The sequence below is a fragment of the Taudactylus pleione genome, unplaced genomic scaffold (genome assembly GCF_031769625.1).
Source record: "Taudactylus pleione unplaced genomic scaffold, aTauple2 ptg000127l, whole genome shotgun sequence".
In the NCBI taxonomy this organism is placed as follows: domain Eukaryota; kingdom Metazoa; phylum Chordata; class Amphibia; order Anura; family Myobatrachidae; genus Taudactylus; species Taudactylus pleione.
Window position 1 is genome coordinate 381843 of NW_028284529.1, and position 17353 is coordinate 399195.

A 17353-nucleotide genomic window follows, 5' to 3' on the forward strand; every position below is an offset into this window, starting at 1 on the left:
TTCCTTTAACACATTTTAATACTTCACTGTCTGTTTCTTTTATATATATGTATTTCACTTTTTATTTTTATTCTTTATATGCGGCCAGCGGCTGCTCCTAACTATTTCTTTTACACTTCACTTTTCTTATTAGAGCGGTGCTTTGGGGTGGTTTGGCTGGGCTTGTTTGGGGGTGTCCTGTGCTCTGGATTTGAACCCTAGTATGTTAGGGACCTGCCCGACAAGAGGTTACCCGGATATGGTGGGCAGGCCCATAATCTTGGCCAAGATCATGCCAAAAACCTCTAATTGTATTTACTGTAAAATGTATTTAATATATAATCAGTTAATTTGGAGTCGTGCACTTGTATTTCTTCTTTGTGTACAAGCATACATTAAAAAAATAAATAGGCAAGCATACATTAAAAAAATAAATAAAAGAAAAACAAATTGAATTGAGCAGTCTAAACATTGAACAATAAAATTGAAAAACAAAAATGACTGATTAAAATTGGCTACAAATAAAATTGCCCCCAAATTATAAGCTAGTCAAATAACGTCAAGACAGGTTTTTGTTTTGTTTTTATTATACGACTTTTTGAACAAGATGAGTTATTTGAACAAATATGGGCTCCTTAATATGTAAGAAATTAAACGATTGCAATCATGCCATGTGGGAATTCGGGCTTGGAGCTAGCCCGAGTTTTAAAGCCGTTGCAATGGCAACTCGCACTCTTCGCATGTAATTGGATTGACCCCTTGGTCTTGTGGGAAAATTATTAGTGGTCAGTATATATAAATATAGAGCTATTATTAATCTAATTTGGTAAGGTCAATACATTCAACATTCTGTCTCTTTCCAAGTATTGTACCACACTGCAGCACAAACTGAAATTGTATGAGAGAAGTTATCTTTCATTTTCTCTTGGGCAAGAAGAGAATCTCACAAAGGAAACAAATCAATCTGCAATAGAGTTAATTTACAAAATACAGTGTTTTGTGTAATCCATAACATTAGAAAATGTTGTAAATGTAGCTAGTAGTGTTTCATTCAGATTAATCCAATATATAAATAATATAAAATGTTATACACATTTACATTCAACACTGCTTTTAATATTTTGAATCAACTCTACCTGATGAGCTAAGTCGAGCTGTGAAAAGTGCAGAAAGGAGCCAAAACGATAAGGCAATTAATTCAGAAACAATATATAAGGGCATACACAATGCAACATATTAAAAATAATTTTAATATCAGATGATTCTTAAGCAAAGCTGTCCATGTCGTTTGCGTCATATATTCCCATGTACTTCTGCTAGTTATGAAATAGAGTATTTATTTATTACTAGATATTTATATAGCGCACACATATTCCTCAGTGGGTATAATGTTTATGCTATATGACAGAGTTGAACGTCATGAAAATGTTTAGTGATTTTTTTTATTTGGTGTTTAATGTGCTTTTTATGGGGATATCCAAAATAAGATATTGGAAAATAATAGTTTTATGGTAATAGACACTTTTAAGTCTCTCAAATTAACTCTTGATGCATCCTCGCTATACAATCATTGGCATTTGGCCATGGTGTGGTTGACAATCTTCATCACATCAATGATTCCTTCACTAATTGTCTCTCAACCTACATTATATTTAATTGTTTTTCCTTCTATATCTATTCTCTCACTTCCTTGCTTGTAATAACAAGTATGCACTGTTTTCCACCTAACCACTAACATTCTGATTTCATGGTTGTGTGCATTCTCTCCACGATGGTGAGGGCTGTCCGTTGCTTTATTTTTATTTTTTTGAATTTTGTAAATGTTGAGAAATATCCCAAAACTATGATCCCATAATTTGTTTCACATAAAATTACAAAACTTATTTGGACCAAATAATATATACGCCTTGGTTTAATAATGACAGAACATGTACCATGTATATTGTTCACCAATTCTTTTAAAATGCTAGATTGTGTCAATAATTCTATACATTTCAACATAAAAGTAAAAAAAAAAAAGGAAAACAATAACACACATGCGTCATTTTAAGTTTTACACTTTCCTTGATATAAATTGCACATTGAGAGGTGGACTTTACAACGAAATGCTTCAAGTATGCTTCATGCCAATCATCCTATAGAGTCATAACATTACTGGAAAGTACACTTGTTCTTTGGGAAATAACTAAAATTCTTCCCATGGTAAAACATACACGTAAAAGAAAATATTAAAAAATAACTCTTTGGGCTGAAAATAATGCAAATATTGGAGTACAAGGGAAAAAAAATAAATCCACACTACTATACATGAATTTAAAATAAAAAAGTGAAAATGTGACACATAGCTATTCAGATACTAAGGAATGATAAAACGGAATGCAGTATAGAAGAGTTGACAAAACTTTTCTTACAGGCTGTTGTGGCATTATGATGTATTTATGAGCACACCATGCTAGCCAGACCAGGAAGATATGACTATAAATATTATATCTAAATCAGTGTTGTAGTTTATTTTTCTCCCCTTAAGGAAGGCTTTATTACATTTTTTTTCATAGCAAGAAGCCTATGGAGGTTTCACTGGATGGACAGAGGAGACATTTATAAAAACTGGTGCAGACAGAGGGAAAAGATGGGGTTTTGCTTTCTAAACTGAACCAGAAACACCACGTGTTTTTGGATACTGGTTTTCATACATTTTCCCAACAAAGCATTTGGATGGGTGCGCTTCGAGCTGGAAAGAACATCATGTCGTTGAATGCGAATCTTTGGCAGAAAGAAATCATATTGATAAATACAATTTTTCAGAATAATAATTTATAAACAAGAGTTAGGAATGTTTAAAAAATTTGAACTTAACTGACAAGTTATTAAACAGTGGTTTATTTAAATCTGACTGCAGTCCATGATTTGAGAACCTCCACTATAAGTAACATGGTGAGCACAGCACTAGAAAATGTACAACATTAACACAGCAGTCCTGTTTCACAACATGCTAGCTGAAGGGGAAGCTGGTAGCTGTAGTCCAGAGGAAATACAGGTAGCTGGAGACCCAGTTGTCACTCTCAGACCACCAGCTAAACTAGCTTTACATCAGTGCCTCTGTTAACCAAATAAATTATCAGAAAAGATTCCATCTTTGCTACATTTATTAAAACATTTCACAGGTCGCTTTTCAGAAAATTGTGTGCTGCCTGTAGCATCTTATTCGTTTCTGTCATTTTTCTAGTATTTTTCATCAGTCAAAACTCAAAAGCAAACATTTATTTGGTTGATTTGAGGTTACAGCACGTTACCTTTTCCAACCTCTGCAGGGGCGTATCTATAATGGGTGCAGGGTGTGCAGTGCACATGGGCCCCCGGGTCCAGGGGGGACACGCACCGCATACCCTGTACCCATATTATTTAAAACTTACCTCTCCAAGGTCCCTCGCCAGGTGTCAGCACTGTACAAAAAGCCTGGAAAAATGGCCGCCGCGGCCATTTTTACGGTGTTTTGACCATGCGTAGTAGGACTCTGGGCACACTCTAGTGCCCAGAGTCTACTAATGCTTTTGTGGCCAGCCAGCCACCGGGAAGAGAGGAGGGGGCTCCGGATGGGTAATGCACACAGGCGTCCTCCTGTCTAAAGACGCCCCTGAACCTCTGCAACAGTTTTCATAAATGTTTTCCTATTACTTTGTTATGTTACCACACATCATAAGAATACAATTTTATGCATATTTTAATCTGAATGAATAAATAAATCAGAACAAATAGTCAGAAGTTTGTGTTTTCACAAGATAATAAAAAACTTACAATAAACTAATTCATTCATGACTATGGTAAAAGAATAAAGAAAGTTAATTGTGGTTCACGAAAAGTACATAAGACACTGGCATCTCATTTTATGTGCATTTTATATGTAAACAATACAATGGATTCTTGACACTACTCCAAAAGAAAAAAAAATTGATCCCAAGAGATTACGGATTTTTTTTTTTTTTTTTTAAGAAAAGTGAATTTAGTTATTGAAAAAATAAAAATAAAATAACATTAGTGACCATAAACAAATGGGGAACATATAAAAAAAACAAAACAACTAAATATTGAATGCCATTTCGTCCATGGTAGAAATAATTAACACAACTGTCTGCCAAAGACAGTGAAAACTTGTAATAAATAGTCCCAAATTAAGAAATTTCTACATCGTATCTTTAGATAAGAATGGAGGGACGATGTCCTTTTCAACAAGGAATCTACAGATAGCCCCTATTTTGTTTATATTTCTTTACACACACACTATATATATATATATATATATATATATATATATATATATAGTGTATGTCAGAAAGAGGGAGAGAGGACATTGAAGAAGACACAAGCACATTGGGTAGAGAAACATTACTACTAAGATTCAGGTCAGCTCAACACCTAATCTTGTGTCAGGACATCCTACTATTTCACCAAGTCATGTTATGAGTCCCACAATGCAGTTTGGTGCAATTGTGGAAGATCCTTACAACGATTTTAATATTACTGAAATGAACAAGGCTGACAGCAAAATTGAGCTTGGTCCACATTTGGGATCTTCCTATTTGTGTCTACTCTTCCTTATAACATATTACTGGAAACAGCAACAGAGTATTTGCTGTGTAAGCAGAAAAATGTTCTGGTTATTCATGACAGCAGTTCAGTCCAAAAAAATGGATTTTGAGATGGGTGTAATGGACCTACTAGCATCTGGTAGTGTCATTCCCACACTGATGTCTGAAACCTAGATATGCGATAATAAATAGATCAGTCACGTAGTAAGGCAGTGTGTGTATGCTCAACATGTGTGTGACACATGATACTGAACACATTAGTTAATGAAACAAGAAATGCTGTGTATGTCTTTTTTTCAAGGCTTTCCAGGTTTAATCTCCAAAAAACGTATAATACGAAGGATGATCCTTTGAATGTTGTTCATGATATACCACTTTGGGCATAAGAAACAACTGGTGAGAAGAAATCCATCCGAAGAAAATATTTTTTTTCTCCTTTGTTTTGCCATAGAGGGCTTAGATCTGGTTGTTTTATCCAGAACGATTATAAACAGTTCAGTTGTTGTGTTCACACAGTCTTTAAATATCCACACAAGGTAGGTCCACACCGTACCCTCAGGATGCTCCAGAAGTCTCCAGGTAACTCTGAAGTTTACGAACTGTGGTTTTGTCAAGGGAACAAAGGTCAAAGTCAAAGGTTGTATTTGTGATATGGAAGTGTCCGGTTTCTTCTATAAGGTTCACTATCTGCAAAATATAATAGCGGGGAAAATATTTGTTAAACTACACAGATAATATGAGAATCTTCTACATATCCATTTACTACCATTTACTACCACTAAATAATCATCTCTGCCAATTAACATGCAAATGGGATGTTTCGGTTTGAAGCTCTAAAGTGGTTTTCATAATTGTACCAATATGAACAAAGCCTACCACTGCCATGTAGGACTGTACTAGCAATAATGCTTATTTTTATATTATATATAACAATTTATCTTTGATCACTGAGCACACATATATATATATACATACACACATTTTTTCTCTGCTGCACATATCTATAATTTAATATGATTGGTTACAGCGACTGGCGTGTATTTTATATAAACATGCATATGTATGTATAGTAAAGTGCAATGTGTGAAAAAGTGCCTTGCGTGGTAAAAAATAAATTAAATAAATTAAATTATCAACCACAATAATTTAGGATACAAATGTATGAACAATTTATTTCTACACGTAATAAACAAAAAAAAACCCCACAGAAAACATTATTATAGCCAGTTGACCCCTAACGGGTGTCCACTTAATTTACAAGTATATGTAAAAAAAAGTGCAATGTGCAGTGCAATACTGCATAAATAATTTTTTGTTATTCACAATAACAACAACAAGATGGCCAATACCTTTTCTAAGCAACCGTATATTAAAAAATGTAATTCATAGCAACGCCAGTATGAAATAAATAAGATTAAAAGATCAAATGCTTATCTGAGTAAAGAGCAAATAGTTCATGAGGCAAGAAGAACAGCTTAGATGTTGTTAATAACTCGCTGTCACCCCTTAATGGGGCAAGCTCATTGAGAGCTCGTGGAACCCGCTTTTTGGTAACAGAAACAAGTCACCCAACACGTTTTGTCAATAATGACTTCTTCAGGGGTGTTTAATTCAAAATGTATGAACTTCCAGCCTAAACTTTAATCCTCAATCAGGATGTGAAATAGTACATCCTTTACAAAGCACGTAGACAAAGGTAACTGGCTGCTCCTATCACAATATATATTCAGTTTTCAGGCCAAATGATGAATGACCTATCCAGCCAGATGTTTCTTCTTGTCCTCAGCTGGAGATATCCAATGGAGGGCAGCTTCCCTGCAACAGTGTACAGCCCACAGGTCAGGTAGTGAATCACTCCAGTTACTGTAAGTGCGGCATATAGCCACACTTTCTTGCATGGACTCACGGGGTGAGTTAATTGAATCAACCCCTACTTTTGGTGTTGATTGCACAGCCAATTCTTTATTATTATATATACAGTATAAAAACATAACTGACAGCTTACAGGTGAAAAATAGAGATAAGCATGACAGGCTACTGATAAATATGAGATTTGATACTGTAACTGATGTGGTCACAAAGGCACTTAAAAACCATTGGCCTATTAATGCCACAGAACCAGCATTCAAGTACACAAATCAATAAGAAACAAGTTATTATATTATATTGAGATATGCGTACCACCCGCATTGATCATAGGTCATGCATCCCATTTTGGAATGCATATTATATTGGCTGCGCCCACCTGTGTGACCTACAGTGGATTTTTGAGGCTGTGCTCCTCTGTAATAAATATCTGCGTACCATGTTGTAATGCATATTACAATGCTTTCTCCCTTTTTATAGCAGAGACTTGAGGTTGTTATTTAGAAAGTGAGGTAACTTCTTATTGAATTTTTGGAGCTGATGAGTAATTAAGAGAAACCTTGAATAGTATACAGGCAATTCTGAATATCTAAATATATTAATAGGGAAACTATAATTGTGGCCATGTTTTATATTATCTACAAATAGGTGTGGCACCATGCGGGCGGCCTGTAAGGGGCATGGGGAGAGGTGCTTTGGGCTCGTGTTCACTTGAATAGGCTACATAGCAGGCTGTGTACAGGACACACAGTGACATTGGTGTGAGTGGTGGGTGAAGGCACTGCTGCCACAGGCTATATAGCGCTGCTGGTCACGTGGGCTACTCCCACAACAGGGCCTCTATGCAAAGCAATACATCTATAACACCTCAAATAAAAAAAATGTTGACAGAAGAAATTTAATTGTGGGCGAAGCCGTGGGCAACAGCTAGTCTATATATAATTTCATAAGGTCTGTCCTGTCACCTGATTGCACGCATGGGCCTCTACGGCACCCACTGTGAGGGAGACGAGCCAGACCTAGTGCCGCAGGACATGGTCGGCCATCCAGGTTAAGTATCGGAGCGGGAGGTGGGATAAAGCGGGTGGGCAGGACGGAGCCAAGTGTGGGGGGAGGGAGGATGGGGTGGATGGAATGGTTATGGCAAGGGGGATTTGGAGAGCAGCAGTCAGAGTGGGGGTGGAGTTGCGAAAAGAGAAGACAGGGCAGTACAGAAGTGGCCCTTTACTAATATTTTTTTACAGATATGGCCATCTACATCCTTGCCTGTAGCACAGTGAATCGTGCCATGCTTGGCGTGAGACAGACTCCCACGATCTGAGATTCACATTTGCATCTCCATAGGAATAAATGGGAGACGCACTCCCGCGATTGGAGAGGCGCATTCAAGTCTTCATAGGACTGAATGGAGACTCACTCCTGCGATCAGGGATGCGCCATAGTGTAGCGTGGCGCATAGCACGTGCACATTTGTGGCGCGATCAGCCACAATGAACTTGGGTGCATATATATAACTCTCCATCCACTTCTTGTACACAAGATAGATACTTTTGCCAGCACATCATCTAAATAGCAAAAAAGCATTTAATGACATTGTCCATATTCAGGGTGAAAAGCCATCTCGTATAACACTGATGGAAACAACCAACATCCATTACTTAACGTATATCATCCAAAGTAATCTCTGGGGAGTCATACTCGAAACCCAGATACACTCATCCCAACAGCTGTTTCGGATCCTCCTTCCTCAGGGGACTGCTGTCTTTATTATGCATATTGTACCCCTTTTTTTTAACTGTTTTGTAATGGGTCTTCGTTTTTTGGATTATTAATCGAATATACCCCTTTACCATGTTATAATTGTAATAAATATATTCCACCTTTTTCTCTAATTCTATAAGAATTATGTATCTAAATTATAGAAATATCCTCTAGGAAGAGGGAAACACATTAACTAGCCCTAAATACCACAGGTACATCACTGGACTTTTATTATATATTCTATATTTACATTTTTTCTAAAACACTGGAACACCTAACACTGAAATTGGATTCTTTTCACCAGTTTTCTTCCAGAAAATATCTGGTATGCATATAAGAGGGTTACCTGTTGTGTGTCCACCCTAATTCACTTAATTTATTACACTATTAGGCGCCTTTTCCTCTCTCCCATTTATTCTCTCTCTCTCTATTATACACGCACACAACATATACATATATATATATATATATATATGAATCGATGAAGATGGTAGGTGAGCGACAGTAGTGCCTATGCACGGTATCCTATAAAAAAAGCGGTGTATATAAAACTAGTATATAAAGTGTCTAGTGCATATGTGCAAAAATAAATGAAAAATAGATAATATTCAATACAATTTAGAAACTTAATTGTTAAAAATAGTGATCGTGCAAATCCATTAAAAAGTTAAAAAGACATTTAATTCACATAAAAAGCAGACACATAAATACAATAAATGCAATAAAAAATAGGTCAGGTAGGACAGCATAAATATGATATATCGATTTTAAAAAACTAGTACTCCATAAAGGTAAAAATAAATAGATTGAAAAAGGTAAATCATATGCTTATCTTTGATAGGGTGTTCATACCCAAATTCATAGAGGTACTGCAAGTCTATGCATCGATCTAGCATTCGAGCGGCCATAGAAGGCAAAGCCACAGATCAGCCTGTTGCCAAACATTTCCGGGATTTGAAACACGGATTAGCTACTTTACGTTGTAAGATTATAGACTGGATTCCACCTAACATCAGAGGTGGTGATCGGGGTCGGATCCTACTACAACATGAAGCCAGATGGATACATAATCTTCAGACGCTTAAACCATTTGGGCTTAATGAAATTAATTATTTTTCTTGTTTCCTTTAACGCTTTAGTCTAGATGGACATTAGTTATTTACATGTATGGTTGAGCTTCTGCCATTATGAGCTTGGTTTTCCCGTTATCATGTGCAGATTTATGTATTCTGCATTGATTCTTTATAGTGGTCTCTGTAGCCTGTGGCCACTACAATATTACAGTCCTGCTTTGTGTTTATCAGTGGTTGTCTTGGTGATGGTTCAACACGGTGGTGGACACGCCCCCTAGGGATGACGGTGACGCCGGCGCTACAGCGCGAGTTGTGACGTCATCACTCCCGCCGGGACTGATTAGCGTGGTGGAGGTACACAAGGTGAACTGTATTTAAGGTATGTGTTTTTATGTTGTTCTGTATGTCTTGATAAAAGTGTGTCTACACTGAAACGTTGACCCTAAGCAGAGGTGTGCTGTCATTTATCCAGTTGTGAAGTCTCACTGAGTGCCGTTCCGCATATTCTACTCTTTATATATATATATATATATATATATATATATATATTTATATATACACATACACACAAACACACCAATATATACACACGTTTTTCCCTGTTTAATGCATTTGATAAAAATAATGGTTAGCAAAAATAGGTGGAGAATGGAAGGAGCAAATAAGATTTTACATTGAAATATTGCCAAAGTTTTGCTGCCAGAAAGCGGTAGAGGATAACGCCAGTGAAAGAATGCCAAGTCATAAGTGGCTCTTTGAGGTATGATGCATGCAGAGTTGTGTTGTGGCAGAAGATTAAGCAGAACAGATCAGACATTTTTCTACTGCTGAAACTATAATCGTTTACATTAACTATGCTGTTAGAGACTTGGCTCTACAGTAAGAAAAGTTCCCATTTATGTTCAACCTGTTTACTTAATTCTAAATATCATGTAGAGATGTTTCATGTAGAGATGTGCGCTTAGGTTTTACTCTGATTTACTTGAATATGTTCGGTTCTCATAAATGGCATGATATTGGCTACCCGGCTCTCACGTGTTTTGGATAGCCAATAAGATCAATCCGAACTTGTGCTAATTTGGTGATAAGAACCAAATAAAACTGAGCCCGCACATCTCTAGTTTCATGGGGTCAATCCTATTAGGTGCAATTCAAGTCCAAACTCACATTTATTTTAGGGGAAAAATGTTGGGGCACAGTGCAAAACCTCTGTTATATCCATCTAATGAATAATCATGCACTTGTGCACTTGGAGGGGTTTTTTTTTTTTATTAAAAAGTTCAAAAATCACCCATTTGATACCTTTTAAGACCTACCAGTACTTTCCTTATGGTCACTATCAGCCTTCTATATGGTCCTGCTATCTCAGTTGTCACTTTTCTGCGGTCAGGTGGTTTGCCCACTTTTTCATGCACTTCTCTCAGGTCGCATTTTGTAGAAAAGTCGCACACCTTTACCGCTAGTATTGCAAACTGCCATTTCTAATTGGATCTTGAATGTCTCAGGTGCGCTCAGTCGTACGATATATGCATGTTTCATGAAACTTGCTTTTGCAAACTCGCTCCTAACTGGATTGAGCACCGTGAAACAAACAGCACGGTTGAAAGCCAGTTACTCGATAATAAATCTTGTTCTTCTCTATGCATATGGTTTGATTGGCAAGTGCTCTGAGAGGAGTCATTATTCACCATATGCCAAATGGAACCTGCACTAGTGTGGCCGGAATTTATCCCTCTCTCCTCTGTCCGACGTTGGTCTTGTTTTTGCCATTGAAAATCTAAAACATGACTCCCTGGGTAAGGTTGACATGTACAATAATGACAGGCCTAGATTAAAATCATTAGCTTCCCGACTCCCCAAAAGGAAATTCTGCCATTTCTCTATACCATCAACACATCCTGAAAGACACAGTTTGCTTTTCCCAATATCCATGGAGCAGTTTGCTTTCAGAAATAATGACGGTAATGCTGGCCGTTGGTATGTTGACACAAATTTCTTGCGACATTCAGTTAATGAACTTTGGATATATAGGTAATCACTGTTTCTTTATACAGAAACGTTTTATACAGCATACAGAGAAACAAGGTGTTATTATAGTTTGTTGCACACAGACGATAGGAAGGGGTTCATTACAATGGTGGTTACACTGTGGAATTCCTATGTGAATTATTGATAGAAAATGTATTAACTAAATTTACAAATTGGACAGGTTGTCTTTTTCACAAGAAATGGTATCGAACTATGATTAGTCAAAGAGATGATGAATTCAGGTAATATCTTCAATAGTTATGTTGTGTCTTTCAACCTTACTAAATAAGTTGGATTATTTTGTTCCTAAAGCTGGGTACACATTAGTAGATATATCATTCAATCGAACGAAGAACAATATATTGGAGGCGGGTTGGCGGGTGCGTATACCCGATATTTCTGTGAATGACGTAGTTCACAGATATATTAAGTCGGCCTTGCGGTACAGCTGATGCTGATATATTATGCAGATATACTGGTATATCTGCATGTGTGTATGGGTGACCCTCCGACCGCATCTACACTAGCTGCAGAAACCGCAGACACGGTAATCACAACTGGGCGCAAATTTAAATGTCTAGCCCGACACATCGACCTGCCGATTGGTAAGGTGTATATAGCTTACCCGCAAAGTTGGGTAAGTGTGTACCCAGTTTTAGTTCTATATATGGTTTCCTTAAAAATGCAGCAACAGTGAAACTGGCCACTTACTGAGAATCTCACAAAGCCCCATTATGATAAGATTTTCATAGCAAAAACCAGTGTAGCTGTAACAATGGTACAATAAAAACCAAGAGCACTTTATTAGTGATGCTTACAGAATCTGCAGTAAAACCATCCACAGGCATTAGAGAAGTGTAACATTTCCCATAGCTCACAAAAAACACAAGCATTACACTGAAGTCTTTGAAAGTCTTTCTGACATTATATGGATAATTCCAATGGGAAAAGACTGCAACAGCTTAAGCTTGCCATAAAGTTTTTCTTAGCTTTACTTCAAAGAGTGCTGCCAAATGCCTTCTAGATCCAGTCATGTTATTATCTATGAATTGTTAAACAAGATGACAAATAGGTAATTTGCAAAATGCTAGGCTCATAGCTGCAAATTCTGAGTGTTATTAAAAAAAGTGGAAAAGAAAATCTGTACATGTCATGAAATTCCATCTGTAACGTTAACGCATATTTCGTGGAGGACCAGGACATCTGGTAATAGTACACATTAAAAATTACATTATGTTTTACATTTTTAGCATGGCTGAGCCATATTGCCGGATTGCAAACTAGCAAAACATGCCCCTGTCTACTAGAAACAAACTCTGTCATTTCTGTAGACAGAAAATATCCTGACAACTACAGGTCACAAAGAGAGAGTTACATCTAAGAAAGTGTATATAAAGCCATGTGCACACAACTGTATGTACCCCTGGTATGATCAGAGACTGGACATACTGCACAGGCACAAAGACCTTCTGCTTACACATTGGTATAAATGAAAACATCTCAGAAATTGGCTTAATTTAAAATGATGGACAGAACATGTACTGTACATAGTCAAACTTGTAGATGTGGTTGAAGAATCATTCAACTTTGAGAAAGATAGATTGTCTTCTAATGCATACTGGAGCTTTTCACAATTCTGGTCCAAATTTCTGGATGTTTTTCTGAATCTAGTGTTCCCGTTGACCAGTTTCTCAAAACTGCTTGTGGGTGGTCCTGATATATAGAGTCTTTCAGGTGAAGAGCATTTTTGTAACATAGTGATTCAATGGTGGTCAATAGTCTACTTAGAGGCAGGAGATCCATCCAGTAAATGTCTAATTTGTAGTACTGGTGGAATTTGGGGTTATGGTAGTTGAACCTTTTGAATCTGTGTATATGTGGAAAGGTGTCTCAGGCTGCAACATTATACAATAATTTTTCATTACCCTTTATCCATTGACGGAAGTCTTGTGGAGAGGCGCCCAAGTGGAGCAATGGGTCATGCCTTGTGGTTATAAGCTGTGAAGGGAGTGAGCAATTTTAAATGACAAGTGTCCCAATGGAAGTATCCCATGAGAAAGGCTATGCTAAGAAAGACCCATTTGCTAAATTTGGGTAGCCAGCATAGTGAAGAGATTATTATCATTTATATATATGGTGCCACAAGTGTTCTGCAGCGCCTTACAAAGTACATAAACAAATAAGTTGACCAGTGACTTACAGTACAAAGCAATACAGGATGAGGACAAGGATAAGAAACATTGCTACATTAGCGACCATAACACCCAGATAAGCAACAGAGCAAAGCAACCAAGTGTTAGATGCCCTAGTGGGGAGTAAGCAGTAGATGAAAGTAAAGTAAGGAGAAGCACAAGAGGGTAGAGGGCCCTGCTCTCCAATTCTACTTAATAGCAGCATCCTTAATCTGTTTTCACTTTCATCACCAGGGTATAGTGCTCATTTTTAAAATCTTACATAGCTTTTACTGAGATGTTTACTTTAAATCTTATAAAAGGGGGTTTCTCAGCTTTTTGGTCCCTTCACTCATTTTCTTATCTTCCAAGGATCCCAAACTTCAGGAGTCTCTTGGGTTCCTTGATGGTGGGAGGTGAATAAGGCATGTCTTGGCTCTTCCTGCCATGCTTATTTTTTATATATTTCAGACATTTCCAGTTCTATTCAATTAGTGTTACTGTGGCAATTCTTTACAGCTATTACTTCTGCAGGAAATGAGTACAAATTGATCATATGTGCACCATATAGACAGTTACAGAAGGTGTGTAAGACTCTGTATATAGTTATTGATCAGAAGTGAGTTTGAGCCTATGCGCCACAATTACAGTATTTTATTCTCTTCACAGTAAAGAATGGGGGTATCCCGCTATGAGGAAATATGACTGACAATGTTTAATGCTTGTAGTTTTCTTCAATTGTGTTTCATAGATGGTAATAAGGTTGCCTCCAACTATTTGTTATCCATGGGCAGGCAGTCCATATTGTCCGGCGCTCTCTTGCTGGGTAGACACTGGGGCCTAAATGGGCACTTCATTGTAGCACTGTGCTTATGTATCTGTGGCCACCATGGACTACTTCAGGATGGTATTCTCTACTGAGGGCGGTCTTAAGGAGAGGTGTCTGCTGTGAGAGATTCAGATTGCTGGTGGTGTGAATGAAAAGGGGCCACCTTTAAAGGATTTTATTGCAGTCAGAGCACGGGGAACCTCAAGTGCTTGTGGACAATCCAGAAGGCAAGCAAGTCACGTTAAGCTGAGCATTTAATTTTTTTCACATAAATTGCAATAAATATGTATTTTCCATGAAGGTCTCTGGTCTTTCAAAGCTACAGCCATGGCCAAAAGTTGAGAATGACAAGTATTGGTTTTTACAAAGTTTGCTGCTTCAGTGTTTTTAGACCTTTTTGGCAGATATTACTATGGTATACTGAAGTAGAATTACAAGCATTTCATAAGTGTCAAAGGCTTTTATTGACAATTACATTAAGTTTATGCAAATAGACAATATTTGCAGTATTGACCCTTCTTTTTCAAGACCTGTAATTCGCCCTGGCATGCTGTCAATCAAGTGCTGGGCCACATATTGGCTGATGGCCGCCCATTCATGCCTAATCAATGCTTGGAGTTTGTCAGAATTTGTCAGAATTTGTGGGTTTTTGTTTGTCCACCTGCCTCTCTTGGGGATTGACCACAAGTTCTCAATGGGGGGATTAAGGCCTGGGAAGTTTCCTTCCCATGGACCCAAAATTCCGATGTTTTGTTCCCCAAGACACTTATTTATCACTTTTGCCTTATGGCAAGGTGCTCCATCATGCTGGAAAAGGCATTGTTTGTCACCAAACTGTTCTTGGATGGTTGGGAGAAGTTGCTCTTCGAGGATGTTTTGGTACCATTCTTTATTCATGGCTGTGTTCTTAGGCGAAATTGTGAGTGAGCCCACTCCCTTGGCTGAATGGTCTCAGGATACTTTACTGTTGACCATGGCTGTATATGCAATCCAAGTGCCAATATTTTTTAGACACATTTCTCTATAAACTTAAATGGTTTAAAATCCACTGTTTCTTAAACTTTTGACATGTGGTTCCGAGACTTTGGAAAGATGTAAACACAGATGCAAAATATATCTATTCCCTTGAGCATTTCAGTATGAGTAATATCATTCTTCATTATATATTTGTGTAATGGCTACATAAAGTTATCACCATTTTTTGTTGTTGTAAATTGTAGATATGAGTGCTATGGAAAAGCTCTTGATTATTTTGTCAGAGAAATCATTCTCTGGTAAAAGAAAATTGCTTTGCTTTAAGGAGCATTAAAATACAAATTAAAAAAAACACAAATCTGTCACTTTGTTTAAATAAATCTTTTATCGTAATATAAAGCATTAAGTGTGCATGTGCTGTTCATTTACTCTGGTACACTGTACTGTAATCTTGAAACGACCAACCATATAAACTTGTGTCTACAGGCCAATGGGACAGGATTTTCTCTCCTCCTGTCAACAAGCAATCTTTACTTCCATCCCTAGAGGCTTTTATTTCTGCACCTGGTGAGGTTATTTCATGTATTTTCTACTTTGTGGGATTTTTGTACATTGCGTACTTGTATACTGTAGCTTATCCATCAAAGAACTTAAGTGAACTAAGTGTTATACTGAAGATTTATATTTTTGTTTAAACTCATTTGAAACACCTGCAGATATCATAAAATAAATGTACCTAGTACTTGCATTTTTTTTCACATATTGTGTTAGTACTTGCATTATCTGCAGTGATTTTACAGAAATGTTTCATTGCCTTCTCCATTGTTTGATTTTTTTTTAACCCAAAGATGATAAATTTATGATGGAAAAATTATACTGTAAATATCAAGAGAAACACCAAAAATAAACATCTAGACATGCCAACTTCAATCTATGGAAAGTGTATGCATGCACAGCATTTAAAGATCTGAATCATCTCTTTGTTATCTGGCAAATCTACTTCTGATTTCGAAATAAATAGCTAGAATTGTTATTTTATTTTATATATACAGTCAGGTGCATAAATATTGGGAAATTGACAGAATTTTCATATTTTGGCCTCTATTCACCACCACAATGGCTTTGAAATGAAACAAACAAGATGTGCTTTAACTGCAGACTTTCAGCTTTAATTTGAGGGTAATTACATCCAAATCAGGTGAACGGTGTAGGAATTACAACGGTTTCTATATGTGTCTCCCACTTTTTAAGAGGCCAAAAGTAATGGGACTATCAACTCAAAAGCTATTTCATAGACAGGTGTGGGCTATTCCCTCATTATTTCATTATCAATTAAGCAAGTAAAAGGTCTGGAGTTGATTCTAGGTGTGACATTTGCATTTGGAATCAGTTGCTGTCGACTCTCAATATGAGACCCAAAGAGCTGTCACTATCAGTGAAGCAAGCCATCATTAGGCTGAAAAATCAAAACAAACCCATCAGAGAGATAGCAAAAACATTAGATGTGGCCAAATCAACTGTTTGGAACATTCTTAAAAAGAAAGAACACACCGGAGAGCTCAGCAACACCAAAAGACCCGGAAGACCACGGAATACAACTGTGGTGGATGACAGAATAATTATTTCCCTGGTGAAGAAAAACCCTTTCACAACAGTTGGCCAAATCAAGAACACTCTCCAGGAGGTAGGTGTATCAACAATCAAGAGAAGACTTCACAAGAGTGAATATAGAGGGTTCACCACAAAATGTAAACCATTGGTGAGCCACAAAAACAGGAAGACCAGATTAGAGTTTGCCAAACAACATCTAAAAAAGCCATTACAGTTCTGGAACAACATCTTATGGACAGATGAGAAAAAGATCAACTTGTACCAGAGTGCTGGGAAGAGAAGAGTATGGAGAAGGAAAAGAACTGCTCATGATCCAAAACATACCACCTCATCAGTGAAGCATGGTGGTGGTAGTGTCATGGCATGTATGGCTGCCAATGGAACTGGTTCCCTTGTATTTATTGATGATGTGACTGCTGACAAAAGCAGCAGAATGAATTTTGAAGTGTTTCGGGCAATATTATATGCTCATAT

At 37.2% G+C, this 17353-nt stretch overlaps 1 protein-coding gene across 2 annotated transcripts in view; it reads right to left on the reverse strand.

The window, feature by feature from the left end:
• Positions 1–1578: 1578 nt before the first annotated feature.
• MLLT3 (MLLT3 super elongation complex subunit) overlaps positions 1579–17353 on the reverse strand; it is a 259465-nt gene continuing 243690 nt past the window's right edge. For both annotated transcript variants that reach the window (XM_088472584.1, XM_088472583.1), the window contains exon 12: positions 1579–5252. In XM_088472584.1, coding sequence (XP_088328710.1) covers positions 5121–5252 — 132 coding nt within the window. In that variant the 3' untranslated portion in view covers positions 1579–5120. The remainder of the gene's footprint in view (positions 5253–17353) is intronic.